We start from the raw sequence: 15,900 nt of genomic DNA, 5'->3' as shown, positions 1-15,900 counted from the left end.
GGCTGTGCGCCGCTGGGCTCGGCTGTACTCGCCTAGGTTCGGCTGGGAGCCTCTGAGCTCGAGTATTTTCGGCTAGGTTCAGCTGTCCGCCTCCGTGCTCGGCTGTGTTCGGCTAGGTTCGGCTGGGAGCCTCTGGGCTCCAGTGTGTTCGGCTGTGCGCCGCTGGGCTCGGCTGTGTTCGGCTAGGATCGGCTGTCCGCCTCCGTGCTCGGCTGTGCTCGGCTAGGTTCGGCTGGGAGCCGCTAAGCTCGAGTGTGTTCGGCTATGTTCGGCTGTGCGCCTCCATTCTCGGCTGTGTTCGGCTAGGTTCGGCTGGGAGCCTCTGGGCTCGAGTGTGCTCGCCTAGGTTCGGCTGGGAGCCTCTGGGCTCGAGTGTGCTCGCCTAGGTTCGGCTGGGAGCCTCTGAGCTCGAGTATTTTCGGCTAGGTTCGGCTGTCCGCCTCCGTGTTCGGCTAGATTCGGCTGTCCGCCTCCGTGCTCGGCTGTGTTCGGCTAGGTTCGGCTGGGAGCTTCTGGGCTCGAGTGTGTTCGGCTAGGTTCGGCTGTGCGCCGCTGGACTCGGCTGCACTCGACTAAATTCGGCTGGGAGTCTCTGTGCTTGTGTTACGCTGCATTCGGCTGGACTCCTTTGGGCACCGTGGGCGCTTCGGGGAGATGAGCCTGTGCTCGTAGAGGGCGTGAAAGCCGGAACTCCATCTGACGGTACCGGCTCTCCAAAAGTGAGCAACAAGGCGCTCGGCCTCGAGTCAGAGGCTACCGGAGCACAGGGGCATACAGGGTGCTGAGGCAGTCACTCTCAGGCACCCGTTGTGACGTCATCTGTACGCGACAGTACACTGACCAGCCTTGGTTTCCACGTCTCAGGTTTCGCAAAGGCGCATGGGAGCGACCTGGACGAAGGTGTGGCAAGATGGCGGAAGCCGAGGAATCGCCTGGAGAACAGGAGGCAGGGATGCCGAGGCCTTTGGTGAGCTAGGGTACTGTGATAGAAGGGACCGAGGGTGAGGCAGAACTCCCCATACGGTCGTGGGTCGTAGCTTGAGAGAGCTGGAGGTCCTTGGCCCTGCATGCCTTTGCAGCTGCAATCAGTTGTTAGCACAGCACCTGTTCTTTCATTTAACTCTTTCCCCTCCTTCCGCTGTCCTTGTATGCCTTTTCGTGAATCTCTTCCTTCCACACTAGGGAATCCTTGTCCAATAAATTGCGCTAAATGCTGAGATTTGAGTGCTTTCTGAAGTGTCGATCACTGTCATTTTATCAAGACTTGTCACCTGCCATCGTGACGTACATCCGAAGTAATTAGAAACTGCTTCCCATAGGACGTTGGCATTTTATTGCTTGTAGCTTCAGTCATTACTTATTCAGTGACCCTAGCAGATTAATTATTATTTTCAGGTTGTTGTCATCCTCTTCGGGACACTTAGAGTAAAAGCCACAGCGCGTACTATTTTAAGAGTATAGGCTTTACAGTTAAACTTAGGTGGGCCGGAGTCCATTCACAGTGAAACCTGTGGGAGTTTAAGCAATTCATTTCAATAGAGGGTGTTTATCTCTTAAACTAAAACAAAGTATCTGCCTTTAAGAGTTTTCGGGAAGATAAAATGACATAACTTACATGAAGTGCCTAATACAATCAAGGCCATGAACGGAGGAGTATAAGGAAGTCAGTGTTATGCCCTGATGTTCTTCCTCCCAAACAGTATTTGCTTATATAGTGTTTGCTCAATAAATGTTTCCATTTCTTTTGTTTTACATTGGCAGCTTAACAATAGAGAACTGAAGTGAGAGGCAAGTGAACTTGGTTCTAGTCCCGACTCTGCTTCTCATTAGCCCTATTTGTTCATGCCTTCATTCAGCAAATATTTATTGCGCATCTACTGTGTTCCAGACAGTGTTATAAGCACCAGGAATGAAATTGTCAAAGAGTGTATTGAGTCTGGGGATGTAGCTCTGTGTACATCCCCAGATGTACAGTGCTTGTTTTGCATGTGCAATGCCTTATAAATCCAATCCCCAGCACTGAAGGGACAAGGTAATTGGATCATCTTATGGATCAGTTGTGACCTTGAATAAAATCACACTAAACCAGAGTTTATTCATTTGGAAAATGATGAAACATCACAGAACAGTGAAAAGTACTACTTTTAATAGTACATAGTACTGTGACATAGTACATTAGAGTCCATATCCTTTAATTAAAAGGTATCTTTGAGGATTAACTGTATTGCTTAATGTATGTTGAGTTAACATTTACTTTTAACGACTGTGCAAAACCGAAATGAAATTTACAGTCCCAACTCTAGAAAATGGTGATGTTTTTGAGATATTTTGCAATCTGTTATTAGCTTAATTTTCTTTCCCTCATCTTTTCTTAGTTTTCAGGCCTTTCTGATATATCAATTTCACAAGACATTCCAGTAGAAGGAGAGATTACCATTCCCATGAGAGCTCGTGCTCGAGAGCTTGACCACTCCACATTAAATGAATCTGTTCGCCATACCATCGTAAGTTAGACTGGTTGGGAAACCCCTTCAGTGTTATGGGAGTAAATACTAATACTTTCAGATATTTTTGTTTTGTTCTTTGACTTTTAATATATTTTATCTATTGAAATTTAAGGTTTTCTCTTTGAGAGTGAGTTGTTACAGTCTTTTTAGCAAATGGAGGGGACTTCCTGGTAACTTTAATCATTACAGCACATCGTTATTTTTGTCTTTCAGATGCGTGATCTAAAAGCTGTGGGGAAGAAATTTATGCATGTTTTATATCCAAGGAAAAGTAATGCATTGCTAAGAGATTGTGAGTATATGAGGTTTTTGAGGATTTGCTTCATATCATTGGTTCCTTATCAGTTCTGCTTTATAAAGCAAAGGCAAATATAATAAAGCTGATGGTGTTTTATAGGAAGAAATAGTTATATAGATTTTTGGAAGAAATTTAGAATGGAATTTTAGAAGTTGAAAGACTTGGCTCATTGTATTAAGTTCATCAGTAAATATGAACCTTAAAAGTGCTCACAGCTGAGCTTGGTAATGTGATTTGGCTGTAGTTGGGAATTTAAGGTGATTATCATCTAAGTCTTTTGATGAGATTCAGATTGCCTCCAGATCCTGAAGTCACAGGCAGAATTTTTGATCTAAATATTTTGTACATTTGGGGGACAGATTGATTGTACATAGCTCTTAATGTGCTGGAATGGGGATTAGGAAATGAAGAAAGGGTAATTTATGACTCAAGAAGGGAACAAACCTTCAAGGTATGGTGAGACGTGTGGGGACAGAAAGGTTGGGAAGGCTTAAGTAAAACTTGCTCCTTGAATTCTAAGAGTGAGAGGTAAGTATTAGGATAAAGATAGGAGATAGGGCATATTTGTTTCTTAGCAGCCTGTCTTTTCTTTCCTTGTAGGGGATTTGTGGGGCCCATTAATACTGTGTGTGACACTTGCATTGTAAGTATTTACATTTCCTTCATTTGAACTAGACCATTTGTGACGGAGTTCCAGAATTAAGGAAAAATTTGACTAGGCATTTGGGAGTTCTTAAAAAAGACAGGGTTGAGCTGGGTGGTGGTGTTGCATGCCTTACTCCTAGCACTTGGGAGGCAGAGGCAGGCAGATCTCTGTGAGTTCGAGGACAGTCTGGTCTACAAAGCTACACAGAGAAACCTTGTCTCAAAAAATCAAAATAAATAAATAAAGACAGGGTTGTACTGTGTAGCCCACACTATCCCAGAACTTTCTATATAGCTCAGGCTTGCCTCAAATTTGTGCTTCTCCTGCCTCTACCTCCTGAATGCTAGGGTTACAAGTATGCACCACAACACTGTAGCTATTAACATTTAAATTTATCATGTACTCATTTAGATCATAATGCAGTATTACTTGTACTTTTAGTAATCATACCAAGGGAACCAGTGTAGTGCCTTGAAAGGATATATGTTAAGAGCTCTTGATATATTCATTAGTTTTAAAAGGTTAACCTTAGAGCTTATGTAGTTTCACTTCACTTATTTGCAGAGAAAACTGGAGTCCTAAGATAAAATTGAATGACATATCTAGCAACAGAACTAGGATCAGTGTCTGAGTCACCTGCCCCCCAGAGTAGTTAGTATTCTTTTCACCCTACCATTCTCAAATGATTGGGGTTCCAGAGAACAAAGAGTACTAGCCATTCTTTGTACTTAATGGTCAGGATTTGGAATAGAATACACATAGCCATACAATACAGAATCCTCCACATACTGGCAGGTAGCATAACCAGTCAAGACTTAATATATAATTTCTTTATCCTATGTATTAAGAAGAGGTATGAACTTGTGTTTCTTTTATTATTTTCAGGGAAAACATACTAAATATCCTAAGTCCAGTATTCAAAACATTTTATATCTATTAAATTCTTAGACACAGAATATTTAGATGACAGTTCAATATTTACTCAGTTTCAAAGCACAGTCCTTTAGTAATGATATTTATATTCTGATCTTTAAAAATTGGCAACTAAGTAAGTTTAAAAAGCCTTTCTATTATTGAGCATGTGCTCTAGAACTTTAATGTAAGAATTACAAATTTATAGCTGAGCATAGTACCTCTATAATCCTGGTGCTCAAGAAGCTGAGGCAGGAAGATAACAAGTTAATGTCCATTCTAGACCACACAAGCAGACCTTGTTTAAAAGCAAAGCAAACACTCAGATTTGCTAACAGCTAGAAAAGTAATACAAACATACATAGAGTACTGATCTGATGACTGGAAGACCCTTGTTGCTATGCCAACTAAACCCAATACTGTGTTAGAATCTCAGAGGCCCAGTGTGAAAAAAAAAATCTCACTTTTCACATAAACCCATAAGTAAATTCCTTTTTTTGCTATGCTTGGGAATGTAACCCAGGGCCTCATGAATACTAGGTAGATACTCTATCACTGAGCTAACCCTCACTAGAAAGGTACATTCTTTTAACTCAAGAGCCTTCTATCTCAATCTCCTTAGTTGGGGTTATGATGCCTATAATCGAACCCACCATCAGAAATATAGTCTTAGTTGAAGCATCTCGACTTAAATACTGTCGAATTAAATTTAAAGCTATTTTACATGTTATATGAGCAACAAAATATCTCATTTGTGAGGGAGGTTTGGTTCAATAACTTATGCTTAGACAGAGAGGCTTTTAGCAAGCCAGTTATACATTCCCAAAATGTCCTTAGGCATTTGGATTTTAAATAAGAAAACCTTGCTAGATTCTGTTGGTGTTTTCCTTACGATACAAAGTACAATACATTCCTTACAGTTGTTCAGATGAGGTATGCCATAGCAGTCTGGTGAGAATGCATGTTTTTGTTGCTTTGTATAAAAGATTATGACGTTTTCATTGCTGTTTCTTAGAATGCTACAAAAGAGCTCTGTGGATGGAGAAAAAGATGGAGGACCACAATTTGCAGAAGTTTTTGTCGTCGTTTGGTTTGGAGCGGTTACTATTACACTCAATTCAAAACTTCTTGGCGGCAACATGTAAGTATCATTAATGTACCCTTTCCTCTTTGCTAGGTAGCACATCATAGATTTTAGGGAAACAGTGCTATATTGATATATTTTTAAAGAAAATTTGACTTAAGGACCAAATAAGAAGCTCCGTTAATACCATTACAATAGAGCAACAACTCAGTTGAAATAAATTTTGGATTTTAGTGATGAGCTTCAGATTTTTCCTCCAACCCTTGAAGTTATAAGCAAATTTACTTTAAGAAAATGCATGCTTTTTGGGGGAACATATGATAAAACACATTCTCAAATTGGAAGAACTACATTAGAATATCAATGGAAAATCTCTAGGAATTAGAGTAGATCATCTGATATTAAAAAATTGACTATTTAGGGGCCTAAGAGGGGAACAGGAAGAGTATAGAGAAAATGAAAGTATATGATACAGGGGACTAGTTTCATTAAATTACCATCAGGATAAAGGTATAGATAGGATAGTAGGAAGGAGGCAATAGTCCATTGAATCTCTGAGACATCTGTACAATAAGATGTGTGTGGGTACCACTCAATAATACTTATGATTTGTGGATGTGTGTTGTTTGTAGTTCTTTCTTTCAGAGCCTGTGCGTCCTTGGATACTGTATCCTTCCTTTGACTGTCGCAATGCTGATTTGCCGCCTGGTGCTTTTGGCAGGGCAGGGACCAATAAACTTCATGATTCGGCTTTTTGTGGTAGTGGTGATGTTCGCTTGGTCTGTTATTGGTTAGTATGTATTTATATCTGTAGCACCAGAGTAGATAAAAACATGGGTTAAAGATGGAAAGCTGAGCCGGGCATTAGTGGCGCACGCCTTTAATCCCAGCACTCGGGAGGCAGAGGAAGGCAGATCTCTGTGAGTTCGAGGCCAGCCTGGTCTCCAGAGCGAGTGCCAGGATAGGCTCCAAAGCTACACAGAGAAACCCTGTCTCAAAAAAAAACAAAAATAAAAAGATGGAAAGCTGATTATGAACAATGAAATTCTGCTATGAAATGAGCATAGCAGCCACAGAACTTGCTATATTAAGTAAGTATTGAAGGTGATAGAGTCCATGTTATGTGAGCTAGACATCTGAATGTGAAAAGTCACTGGGCATGGTGGTATGCATTTATAATCCCAGCTACTTTGTAGATCAAGGCAAGAAGATTGCATGTTCAAGGCTAGACTGGACATTTAGCAATACCCTATTTCAATAAAAATTTTAAAATGAGGCTGGGAATATAGTACTACTTATGGTAGAGTGCTTGCTTAGCAGTTATCGGCCCTGGTTCAAGCTTCTGCACCACAGAACAGAACAAAAAGCTGTACATAGCCACATTTTTTTGAGACAGGATCTCTCCATGTCACTCAGGCTGGCATTGAACTCATAATCCTCCTGCCTTTGCCTCTCAAATTGTTGGGATTACGGACCTGTACCACTCTGCCTAATCTATAGGGGTTATTTTTGATGAGTAAGAAGATGAGTAGGCTTTTCTTGGATGGACAGAATAGCACTTTAAAGAGAGCTGATAACTCTGTAGTCCCAGCACTTGAGAGGTAGCAGCAAGAGGATTATGAGTTCAAAGTCAACTTCAGCTACATAGTATATCCAAGGCCAGCTGGGTTATGTCAAACCTCGTTTGTAACAAAACAGACCCTCTCCCAAATTAACTCACAAAAATAAAGGAAGTAATGTAAGACCATTTAGTGTAGGAGCAAATAACCTTACACATATTTAAACCTGCTAAACATAGTTAAGTATTAAGTAACCTTCCACAAAAGGCCAAGAAACCTGCTTAGGAAGGATTTCTATTCAAAATAGTCAAAAAATTTTGAAGCTTTAGTATTTGAAAGAAGCCACCCTGGGCTATTGGAAGATGACAGATACATGCACTCTGATTGTGTGTATAGTTGTAGATGGAAGCTAGGGCCTTGTGCATGCTAAGCAAGTACTCTACTCTGCCACTGAGCCATACATTCTTGCCCGATAACTGAACTTGAGGTATTATTCTCTGAGGGGCCACAAGGAAAACTAAACTTTAAGTGTACTTCTATGTTCCAGATTATGCAAATCACATTGGAGTTTAGTAAATATTAGTAGTTCTGGTAACATCTGGTAAATATTATGTATTTCTTTTTGTTTTCTTTAGCATCTACAGCCTTTCTTGCTGACAGCCAACCTCCAAACCGCAAGGCTCTTGCTGTGTATCCAGTCTTTTTATTCTATTTTGTGATCAGTTGGATGATACTCACATTCACTCCATAGTGAATCTGGATACAAGCACTGGAAACCAATGAACTGAAAGCTCACCTGAAAGAACAGCTTACCAACAACTTCCCCTCTCCCTTGTTTAATTCTTGAGGTATTAAAAGGGAGCCCCATAGCCCTGTTGTCATTTATAGAAGGAACTGATATTTGCAAAGCTGTCCTCTTTCTCTTAATGTTATTTCTTTCAAATACATGTGCATACCACACATAGTAAAATGCCTCCTTAAGGCTTGATGAAGTTACTGTGGTCTATTAGGGTGACAGCCAGTGACTTGAGGAGCAAGTGGATCCATTCTGCAAATTAAAAAGGGTTGGTGACCATCTTCAGCTTGGAGAATATTTGTTCAGGTGCAGCTCTTAAACACATTGCCTTATGACTATTAGAATATGCCTCGTTTCGTAAGTAGTAATAGTCTGTATCCATTTTCTTTTTCTATTCTCCCCAAAACTTAAGACGGCAAAGAAGGTTTATAGATGTGGGAGGAGAAAACATGCATTAACTAATTTTCAGATTTTGATCAGCTGTAGTGCTATACTTGGTTTGTTTTTTGTTTGTTTTTGAGCAAATGACATCTAAAGAATCAGCTTTTAAAAATATTTTTGTATAGTTGCCTTTCTGTCATGTGTAACAGTACCTCGGCTAGTACTCTAGTTTGTAATCTTTCCCCCATTTATATTTTCCTAAATATACAATGCTAGCAGTCAAACATGCAACTTTCCTTTGACTGAAGTTCTCAGTGATCCAGTGTTTGAGCTTTTCTAAGTAGCAGAAGACAGAAATCTACTTCGGGGTTTATAATGCATTTTGTCATGTGGGCACTTTTCTTTTAAGGTATAGGTTACATATTACATAGCTAAAAGGACCTATTCATTATTTTGTATGGTCCAGCCTCAGATTATAAATGAAGGCTACATCAGAAGTGTGCATTTAATCAAATGGACACAGAATCTAGTGTTCTGAAGCCTGGGTAACAGAACGATGTTTATATAACATGACAAAGGGTAAGTTGAGTTTACAGCTGCTGCCTTTCCTGTAGTGGGCTCAGCAGTTTTTTTCCCCATTATATATGGAGTTTTGTTGTATTTGTTTGTTTGTTTCTGGCTGGGAAATAGCAATTTATTTTGTGTTTTAGACTTAATTTGTAACCCTAGTTCGCTCCCCTTTAACATATGTACGTTTTGCACATGCACCCACCTGTACTCTCAGATGTTTCTGCACATAAGTGTGAAGGCTTTTCAGGGAACAGAATGTCTGAGACAGACTGATTCTCAGCTAAACAGGACTCCTATAAGGTAGTAAGAGCTGTTACCTTCTCTGTTTCAATTGAAGAACTCTAATAGACAAAAATTAGGAGTCAGAGAACATTCATTGTAAATATGCAGTTACTTACAGAGATAGAAATTTCTTATTTTGTGTGTTTTCTTTATCATAGAATTTAAATATTTATTGATTTTATATTTAAAGACTACCTTCATATAAATATATGATTCTAAAAACGTAATTTTTCCCATTCTCAGAGTAACCAAATGAGCAACACTAGGCCAAATGGGTTCATGGGATGAGTTACAAAGCATTACTGAGTTTATCCTTGCTATCCCAGCCTTGTCTAAAGGTTTGGCAGTATATATTTGAATTTATTATAATTTATCTTTTAAATTATAAGCCCTGTGAGGATAAATCTAGCATTTCACTCTTGAGTTAGTAAAGAAAAAATTTGAAACTGACCCTGATTTTTGAGATTTGTCATAAATTATCTCTTTCCACCAGCTGAAAAATTTTAAGCTTTCCACTGAAATATCTTTACTAAGTTTTTTTGTAATCTTTTTTTGTCCAAGTAAGTATAATAAGGAAGAAGTAACTACACTTCACAAAGGAGATTGTCTCTACTGGATTTTACTCAGGTGAAACATTTACTCTGAAATTCCTAAGGCCACACTTAAGGGCATTTGGAGGGTTACACACATTGGATATAAGGCATCGTGATCCTGTGGGTGTTAATCTGTTGCTCTTGGGTAATTTGATGAATGGATTTTTATATAGTTGAAATGTAGGACTGGGGGTGTAGTTCGGTGATAGAGCATTTGCCAGGCATGCACAGTACTATTGATTCAGTCCTTGGCATTGCCAAAAAAGTAGATAAACTGGAGTATTACTTTTTTTCTAGATTTGAATGATCAGAGGGTATAATTATTTTTAATATATGCAAAATGTCTGTTGCTTTCTGTGACAAGTGAAGACCTGAGCCTGGAAGTTGTAATATAGCTTTTCTTGGTTTGCTGCAAAGGCTCATGGTTAATTCTAGAAATGAAGACTGAAAGGGCAGAAGCCTACAAAAGAGGAAGTCCTATTCTAGGTTGGTGACATTTTATGTTTCTGGTGAATTTCAAGCAGAATGTGTGTGGGTATCATAGCCAGCTTGGATGATCACCTGCTGCTTCTACATCTGAGACCATGACACTGTTGTTACATTGCTTAGCCATAGGAAGGATGAAGACTTGATTTAATTGGTACTCAGATTACAAACACTCTTTATCAGTGACACCATATTTAAATGTTCTGAATGGTTCTTGAAAGTCACCATCAGATAAGGACTTTTTTTTTGTATTTGTGTGTTTTGTTTGGATTTTAGCCTCAAAGATACATAAGTAGAATTTGATCTTTTCATTATGTTGTGGGATCTTCTTTTGTTGGGCAAAGTTATGTACCACGAGAGTGGTAATCATTTCGCTGTTGACGCCATGTTTTATAAATAGTACCCCCCAAAAATGTGATTAGAAGGCTAAGAAGCCTGTACTTGGAGATATAATATAGTCTGTTGACTTACTGTATCTGAGATGCCTGCTTTTTCCTGGAGAGGAAAATGAAAATTTGTCAGTTGTTATTTTTCTGTACTGTCGAGTCATCCATTGCATGCTGATATTTTAGTCCAGTTTGAGCACTGAAGTGATCCTTAACTAGACTGTCAGTTTCTGAGACAGTTGGATGGAAGTAAATGTATGAATGTTGATGGATCCATGTATGTAAAATAGAGATCCTTTTCTCGAGTCTGTATGCTTTTGTTATGAATATAGAACTGACAGGGACAATAATTTTATGATTATTAATGGCTAACATTTATTGGGCACTTACTCTATACCAATTTAGTATTCTACCTTTAAAAGAACTTTTGTAATAGCTTTATTAAAGTACGCTTTACCATGAAATCTAGTTTTCAAAGTGTACAATTCAGTGGTTCTTACTATATTTTGAGTTCCACAACTATCACTGCTATGGGAATGTCTGTCTTTATCACTACAGACAAACCAGTCACTCCTGTTCTCTATTCACCTTCAGTTCCTGCAACTACTAGTCTACTTTCTGTCTGTTCATCTGGTCAGCCACTGTTTGTAGTGCTTGCTCTATTTCCTCCACACTATTTCCTCCACTCTTCAACATAAAGTATTACAATTCTCATTTTACAGTAGAAAATTGTGGCACAGAAATTTAATTGTCCAAGGCCATGCAGGAAGTGAATTTATGGTAAGAATACATTAGATGAGATGCAGTTTGCATTGTACTGTTAGGCACATAAAATAAATACATTCCTTCCTAGGGTGAGTCTCTTGTTACTAACCTTTGCACCCTAGAACTGACTGGAGATAGATTATGTCTCGTTCTTTTTTTCAGAGTAATGGAACTCTGGCATCTGAGCACACAAAGCAGGCAGACTTAGAAAGAAATAGATTTGCTGCCTTTGAACCCTCTTTTCTCCTTCTCTTTTCACACACAATCTATGTTTCTCAAAGTTTGAAGAATAAAAGAACTTTAAAATTTCCCATTACACACACACACACACACACACACACACACACACACACACACACACACAGTCTTTTTCTCAAATTTGAAGACTCAACTGCTTTTACTTTTCCTATGGAACACCTCTTTGGGTGTTTATAGTATAGTGATGTATCTGGTCACATAGGGTACTGGGTATAAGACTGAAGTCATTTGAGAACTGAATGCCTTCCCATTTGGGTAAATGTGGTGAGCATAAAGACTTTGCCTTAATGAAGTGTGTTCATTTCTGGTCTTCTTTGGTACTCTACTTTAATTCTGATCTTTCCTATGAACAATAAACATGTGCAAAGAAACCTGTAAAATGGTTTGTAAATGTTGTGTGTGTCAATAAAAACACTGGAAAGGGGCAATTTGTGTCTGCCTTTTTACTGAAGGTACAGAAATATTTTACTATGTTGATGGAAGATGATACATATATTCTAAATAAACAAATCTAGAATTGTGTGAAACAAGTTTCAAAGGGAAATCACATTTATTGAGCAAATATGGTATGCCAGGCTCTATGTTACTCCTTAATACATTGTATCTCTATTCACACCAGCCTTTTTGTAATCAAATGCTGTGTCAAGCCCATAAGTACAACTAGGACATCAGAAAGTGAAGAAAAGTTTCTTGGAGCAAACAGTAATTGAAAACTCTGGGACTGTAAAGGTAGAGTTTACTGTGCTGGGAAGTAGAATGCCTTCAGTAGATTATCCTTCTGAAAGTGGCTTAAAAGCCATATATGAGGACATGGAGAATATTTGAATTAAGAGACAGGAAAGTGTGGGTAGAAAGGTGCCCCTGTGTTTATAATTTGGAAGCCTGAAGCCTAGAAGAATGAGTGTTTCTGAGAACAACTGAATACTAGGGTTTTTGTCATTGTCCCACTATTGTTTGAGCCTCTGTGAATTTTTTTTTCCTCTGCGTGTTTTAGATAGCATGACTATTACTTGATTTGCCCTTGCTCTGTGCTTCAATTCTGCTCAATGTAGCACTGCTGCTAATCCTGTCTTTAAGATGTGGTATGTTGCTCATTCTGGAGATTTTTAGCTTTATTTTGTTAAAATTGTGTCTCTTGATACAGTCACTAAGGAAATAAGTATAGAGGTTATTTTTTAAGCACCAAAAATAAAAATACTATATAACTTAGCTGTACTACTTCTGAGTATATACCTGAAGTCATATCACAGATGTAGGTACATTCCCACATTTCCAGCACTGCTATCTATATACCTCAGATTATAAAGTCAGCCTAGGTGCTCATCAGTGGATGAGTGGCTAAACAAAACATACAAATACACACAATGGAATAGGTGCAACTGGAGATCATATTCAACAAATTCAGGTGGAAAAGACAAATATCTTGGTTTTTCTTTTATGAGCCCTGGAAATCCTTAAAGATACATAAAAACATATGTATATAAAAAATGAAATCAGAAAGGAGATGAGACTAGAGGAAGAGAGGGTGAGGAGTTAAAAGGAAAGAATGGGAGTAGGTACAAATGATATACTTGAAAGAAATTGCCTATGTGAAACCCAATGCTATATACAATGAATATATGCCAATAAAATGCTGAAGAAAAAAAGAAGGTGTGGGGCTGTACCATAGAAGCTGAGGTAGAAGATTAGCAGTAGTTAGAGGCGGGCCTGAGCTACAAAGCAAGTCCCTATCTACAAAAACAAAAACAACCTTCCTCAGGAAAATGGGAATCAGTCTACCACAAGATCCAGCAATTCCACTCTTAGGCATATACTCAAATGATGCACATTCATACAACTAGGTCATCTGTTCAACCATGTTCATAGCAGCATTGTTTGTAATAGCCAGAACCTAGAAACAACCTAGATGCCCCTCACCTGAAGAATGGATGGAGAAAATGTGGCAGATTTACACAATGGAGTACTACTCAGCCGGGCGCGGGGGGGGGGGGGACAAAAAACAATGGAATCTTGAAATTCGAAGGAAGATGGATGGAACTAGAAGAAACCATCCTGAGTGAAGTAACCCAGTCGCAAAAAGACAAAAATGGTATGTACTCACTCATATATGGATTTTTAGATATAGAGCAAAGGATTACCAGCCTACAATCCACACCACCAGAGAAGCTAGGAAGCAAGGAGGACCCTAAGAGAGACATACATGGTCCCCCGGAGAAGGGGAAAAGGACAAGATCTCCCGAGCTAATTGACAGCATGGGGGAGGGGAGGGGGAGTTAGGAGAAAGAGAAGGGGAGAAGAGGATTGGAGAGGAGGACATGAGTGAGCAGGAAGATCGAGTGAGGGGAAGAATAGAGAAGAGCAAGAAAAGAGATACCATAATAGAGGGAACCATTATAGGTCTAAAGAGAAATCTGGCACTAGGGAAATGTCCAGAGATCTACAAGGATGACAGCAACTAATAATTTAATCAATAGTGGAGAGGCTACCTTAAATGCCCTTCCCCGATAATGAGATTGATGACAATATTATATGCCATCCTAGAGCCTTCATCCAGTAGCTGATGGAAGCAGAAGCAGACACACATAGCTACACTGAGCTGAACTCTGGAATCCAGTTGCAGAGAGGGAGGAGTGATGAACAAAGGGGTCAAGACCAGGCTGGTGAAACCCACAGAAACAACTGACCTGAACAAGAGGGGAGCTCATGGTCCCCAGGCTGATAGCTGGGAAAGCAGCACAGGACTGTTCCAGACACCCTGAACATGGGTGTCAGTCAGGAGGCCTCAGCAATCTATGGGGCCTCTGGTAGTAGATCACTATCCCTAACATATGAATGGACTTTGGGAACCTAGTCCACATAGAGGGATACTCTCTCTGCCTAGACACGCGGGGGAGGACCTAGGCCCTGCTCCAAATGATATGGCAGACTTTGAAGATTCCCTCATGAAAGGTCTCACCCTCCCTGGGAAGCAGAAAGAGTATAGGTTAGGGGGTTAGTGGGGTCAGGGGAGGAGGGGAGGAAAAGGGCACTGGGATTGATATGTAATACAAGTTTGTTTCTAATTTAAATAAAAATAGAAAAAATAAAACAATCACCATTGCATTTCACAATATAAACATTAAAGCATCATATTCTTCTGATAATAGTTTACCTTCAATGCTCTTATATATTAGTTAAAATAAATTTTAAAGGATTTGCAATAACTTAATTTGTGTCAAATTTCCAAGACTTGTGCTATCACTGTATTGTTATCTTTGAATTTTTTCCTTTGTAAGTTAAGAATCTCCACGTATCCAGGAATTTTGAAAAGTATCCTGGACATTTTAAATAATATTATTTCCTATTTAAGCTTTAACAAGAGTGCTTGTAATCTTAGTCTTCGTTTTGGGAAGCAATTGGGAAAGTAGGTGGGTTCTGACCTGCAAGCGGGCTGCAGTTTCTGGGTCCACTGCTCTTCAAAGCTCACCAGGCTGATGCCATCCCGTGGCCAGTGTGAGAGTTTGTGGTGCTCTTTCCCGTCCAATCTCTTGCTAGATAATGAAAGGCCAAGTACCACATATTCTTTCATATGTGAAAACTCAAAAAGTTGACTTGAAATATTGCTAAGGACTAGAGGGGTACAGGAAGGCGTAAAGGTGAAGAATGGACATTGAATTTGATAAGCACATACTGTACGCATGCATGGCAATATCACACTGAATCTGCCATAGTATTAAATTTTAATATTAGTATTAATAGGCATTATTTTTAAAAATCTCTGTTATTTTGAGTCAGATCCATGCATATTCTGCTTGAAGGTACCTGTAAGGCTCCACGATCTTTCAGTAGGAGTCCTGACACTTTCCTTTCAGGACTTTTCTGTTTGGGTGCTTCTGCCAGAAAGCAGGGACCATAAAAAGTCTGCTATGCCATCATGAAACTGCTCACATTTTAACTATGCATGAGACCAAAATGAGATAAAAATGCCAAGGGAATGTGTTGGGTCATGGCAGTTCCAATTGGAGAGGAAATATTTCTTTTGTGTTTTCCTTTTCTATCCTCAGGGATAAGGGTGCTGCCCTTGCCACTGCTGCACAGGACTATATGGGATCTGGGGTGCCAGGGAGTGAGAAAGCAAAAATAAGAGAGAAGTGACTGGAGAACTTTTGCAGTCCCTCACAGCATTAAGAGACCTCTTTTTACTTGGTGCAAACCTTAAATCCCAGCACTCAGGAGGCAGAGGCAAGCAGATCTCTGTGAGTTCAAGGCCAGCCTGGTCTACAGAAAGAGTTCCAGGACACACACACACACAGAGAGAGAGAGAGAGAGAGAGAGAGAGAGAGAGAGAGAGAGAGAGAGAGAGAGAGAGAGAGAGAGAGAGAGGGTAGAGAATCCAAG

At 39.6% G+C, this 15,900-nt stretch overlaps 1 protein-coding gene across 1 annotated transcript; it reads left to right on the top strand.

Annotated features, from left to right (window-relative positions):
* The first annotated feature begins 320 nt into the window (after positions 1-320).
* Positions 321-11,951, top strand: Yipf6 (Yip1 domain family member 6). Its single transcript, XM_027431732.2, has 8 exons — positions 321-719; positions 865-967; positions 2,376-2,504; positions 2,721-2,799; positions 3,406-3,448; positions 5,379-5,504; positions 6,080-6,237; positions 7,642-11,951. The coding sequence occupies exons 2-8, from the start codon at positions 911-913 to the stop codon at positions 7,755-7,757; spliced, it is 708 nt and encodes a 235-aa protein (XP_027287533.1). The 5' UTR covers positions 321-719; positions 865-910; the 3' UTR covers positions 7,758-11,951.
* The last annotated feature ends 3,949 nt before the right edge of the window (positions 11,952-15,900 follow it).

Source organism: Cricetulus griseus, chromosome X, assembly GCF_003668045.3.
Source record: "Cricetulus griseus strain 17A/GY chromosome X, alternate assembly CriGri-PICRH-1.0, whole genome shotgun sequence".
Taxonomy (NCBI): domain Eukaryota; kingdom Metazoa; phylum Chordata; class Mammalia; order Rodentia; family Cricetidae; genus Cricetulus; species Cricetulus griseus.
The sequence above is the reverse complement of the archived record's forward strand: the minus strand, read 5'-3'. Positions and strand labels throughout refer to the sequence as shown.

Coding starts and splice junctions, on each gene's coding strand:
- Yipf6 (XM_027431732.2), top strand. CDS start 911: ATGGCGGAAGCCGAGGAATCGCCTGGAGAACAGGAGGCAGGGATGCCG. Junction 2,800..3,405: donor TAATGCATTGCTAAGAGATT/GTGAGTATATGA, acceptor CTTTCCTTGTAG/GGGATTTGTGGGGCCCATTA. Junction 5,505..6,079: donor AAACTTCTTGGCGGCAACAT/GTAAGTATCATT, acceptor TGTTGTTTGTAG/TTCTTTCTTTCAGAGCCTGT.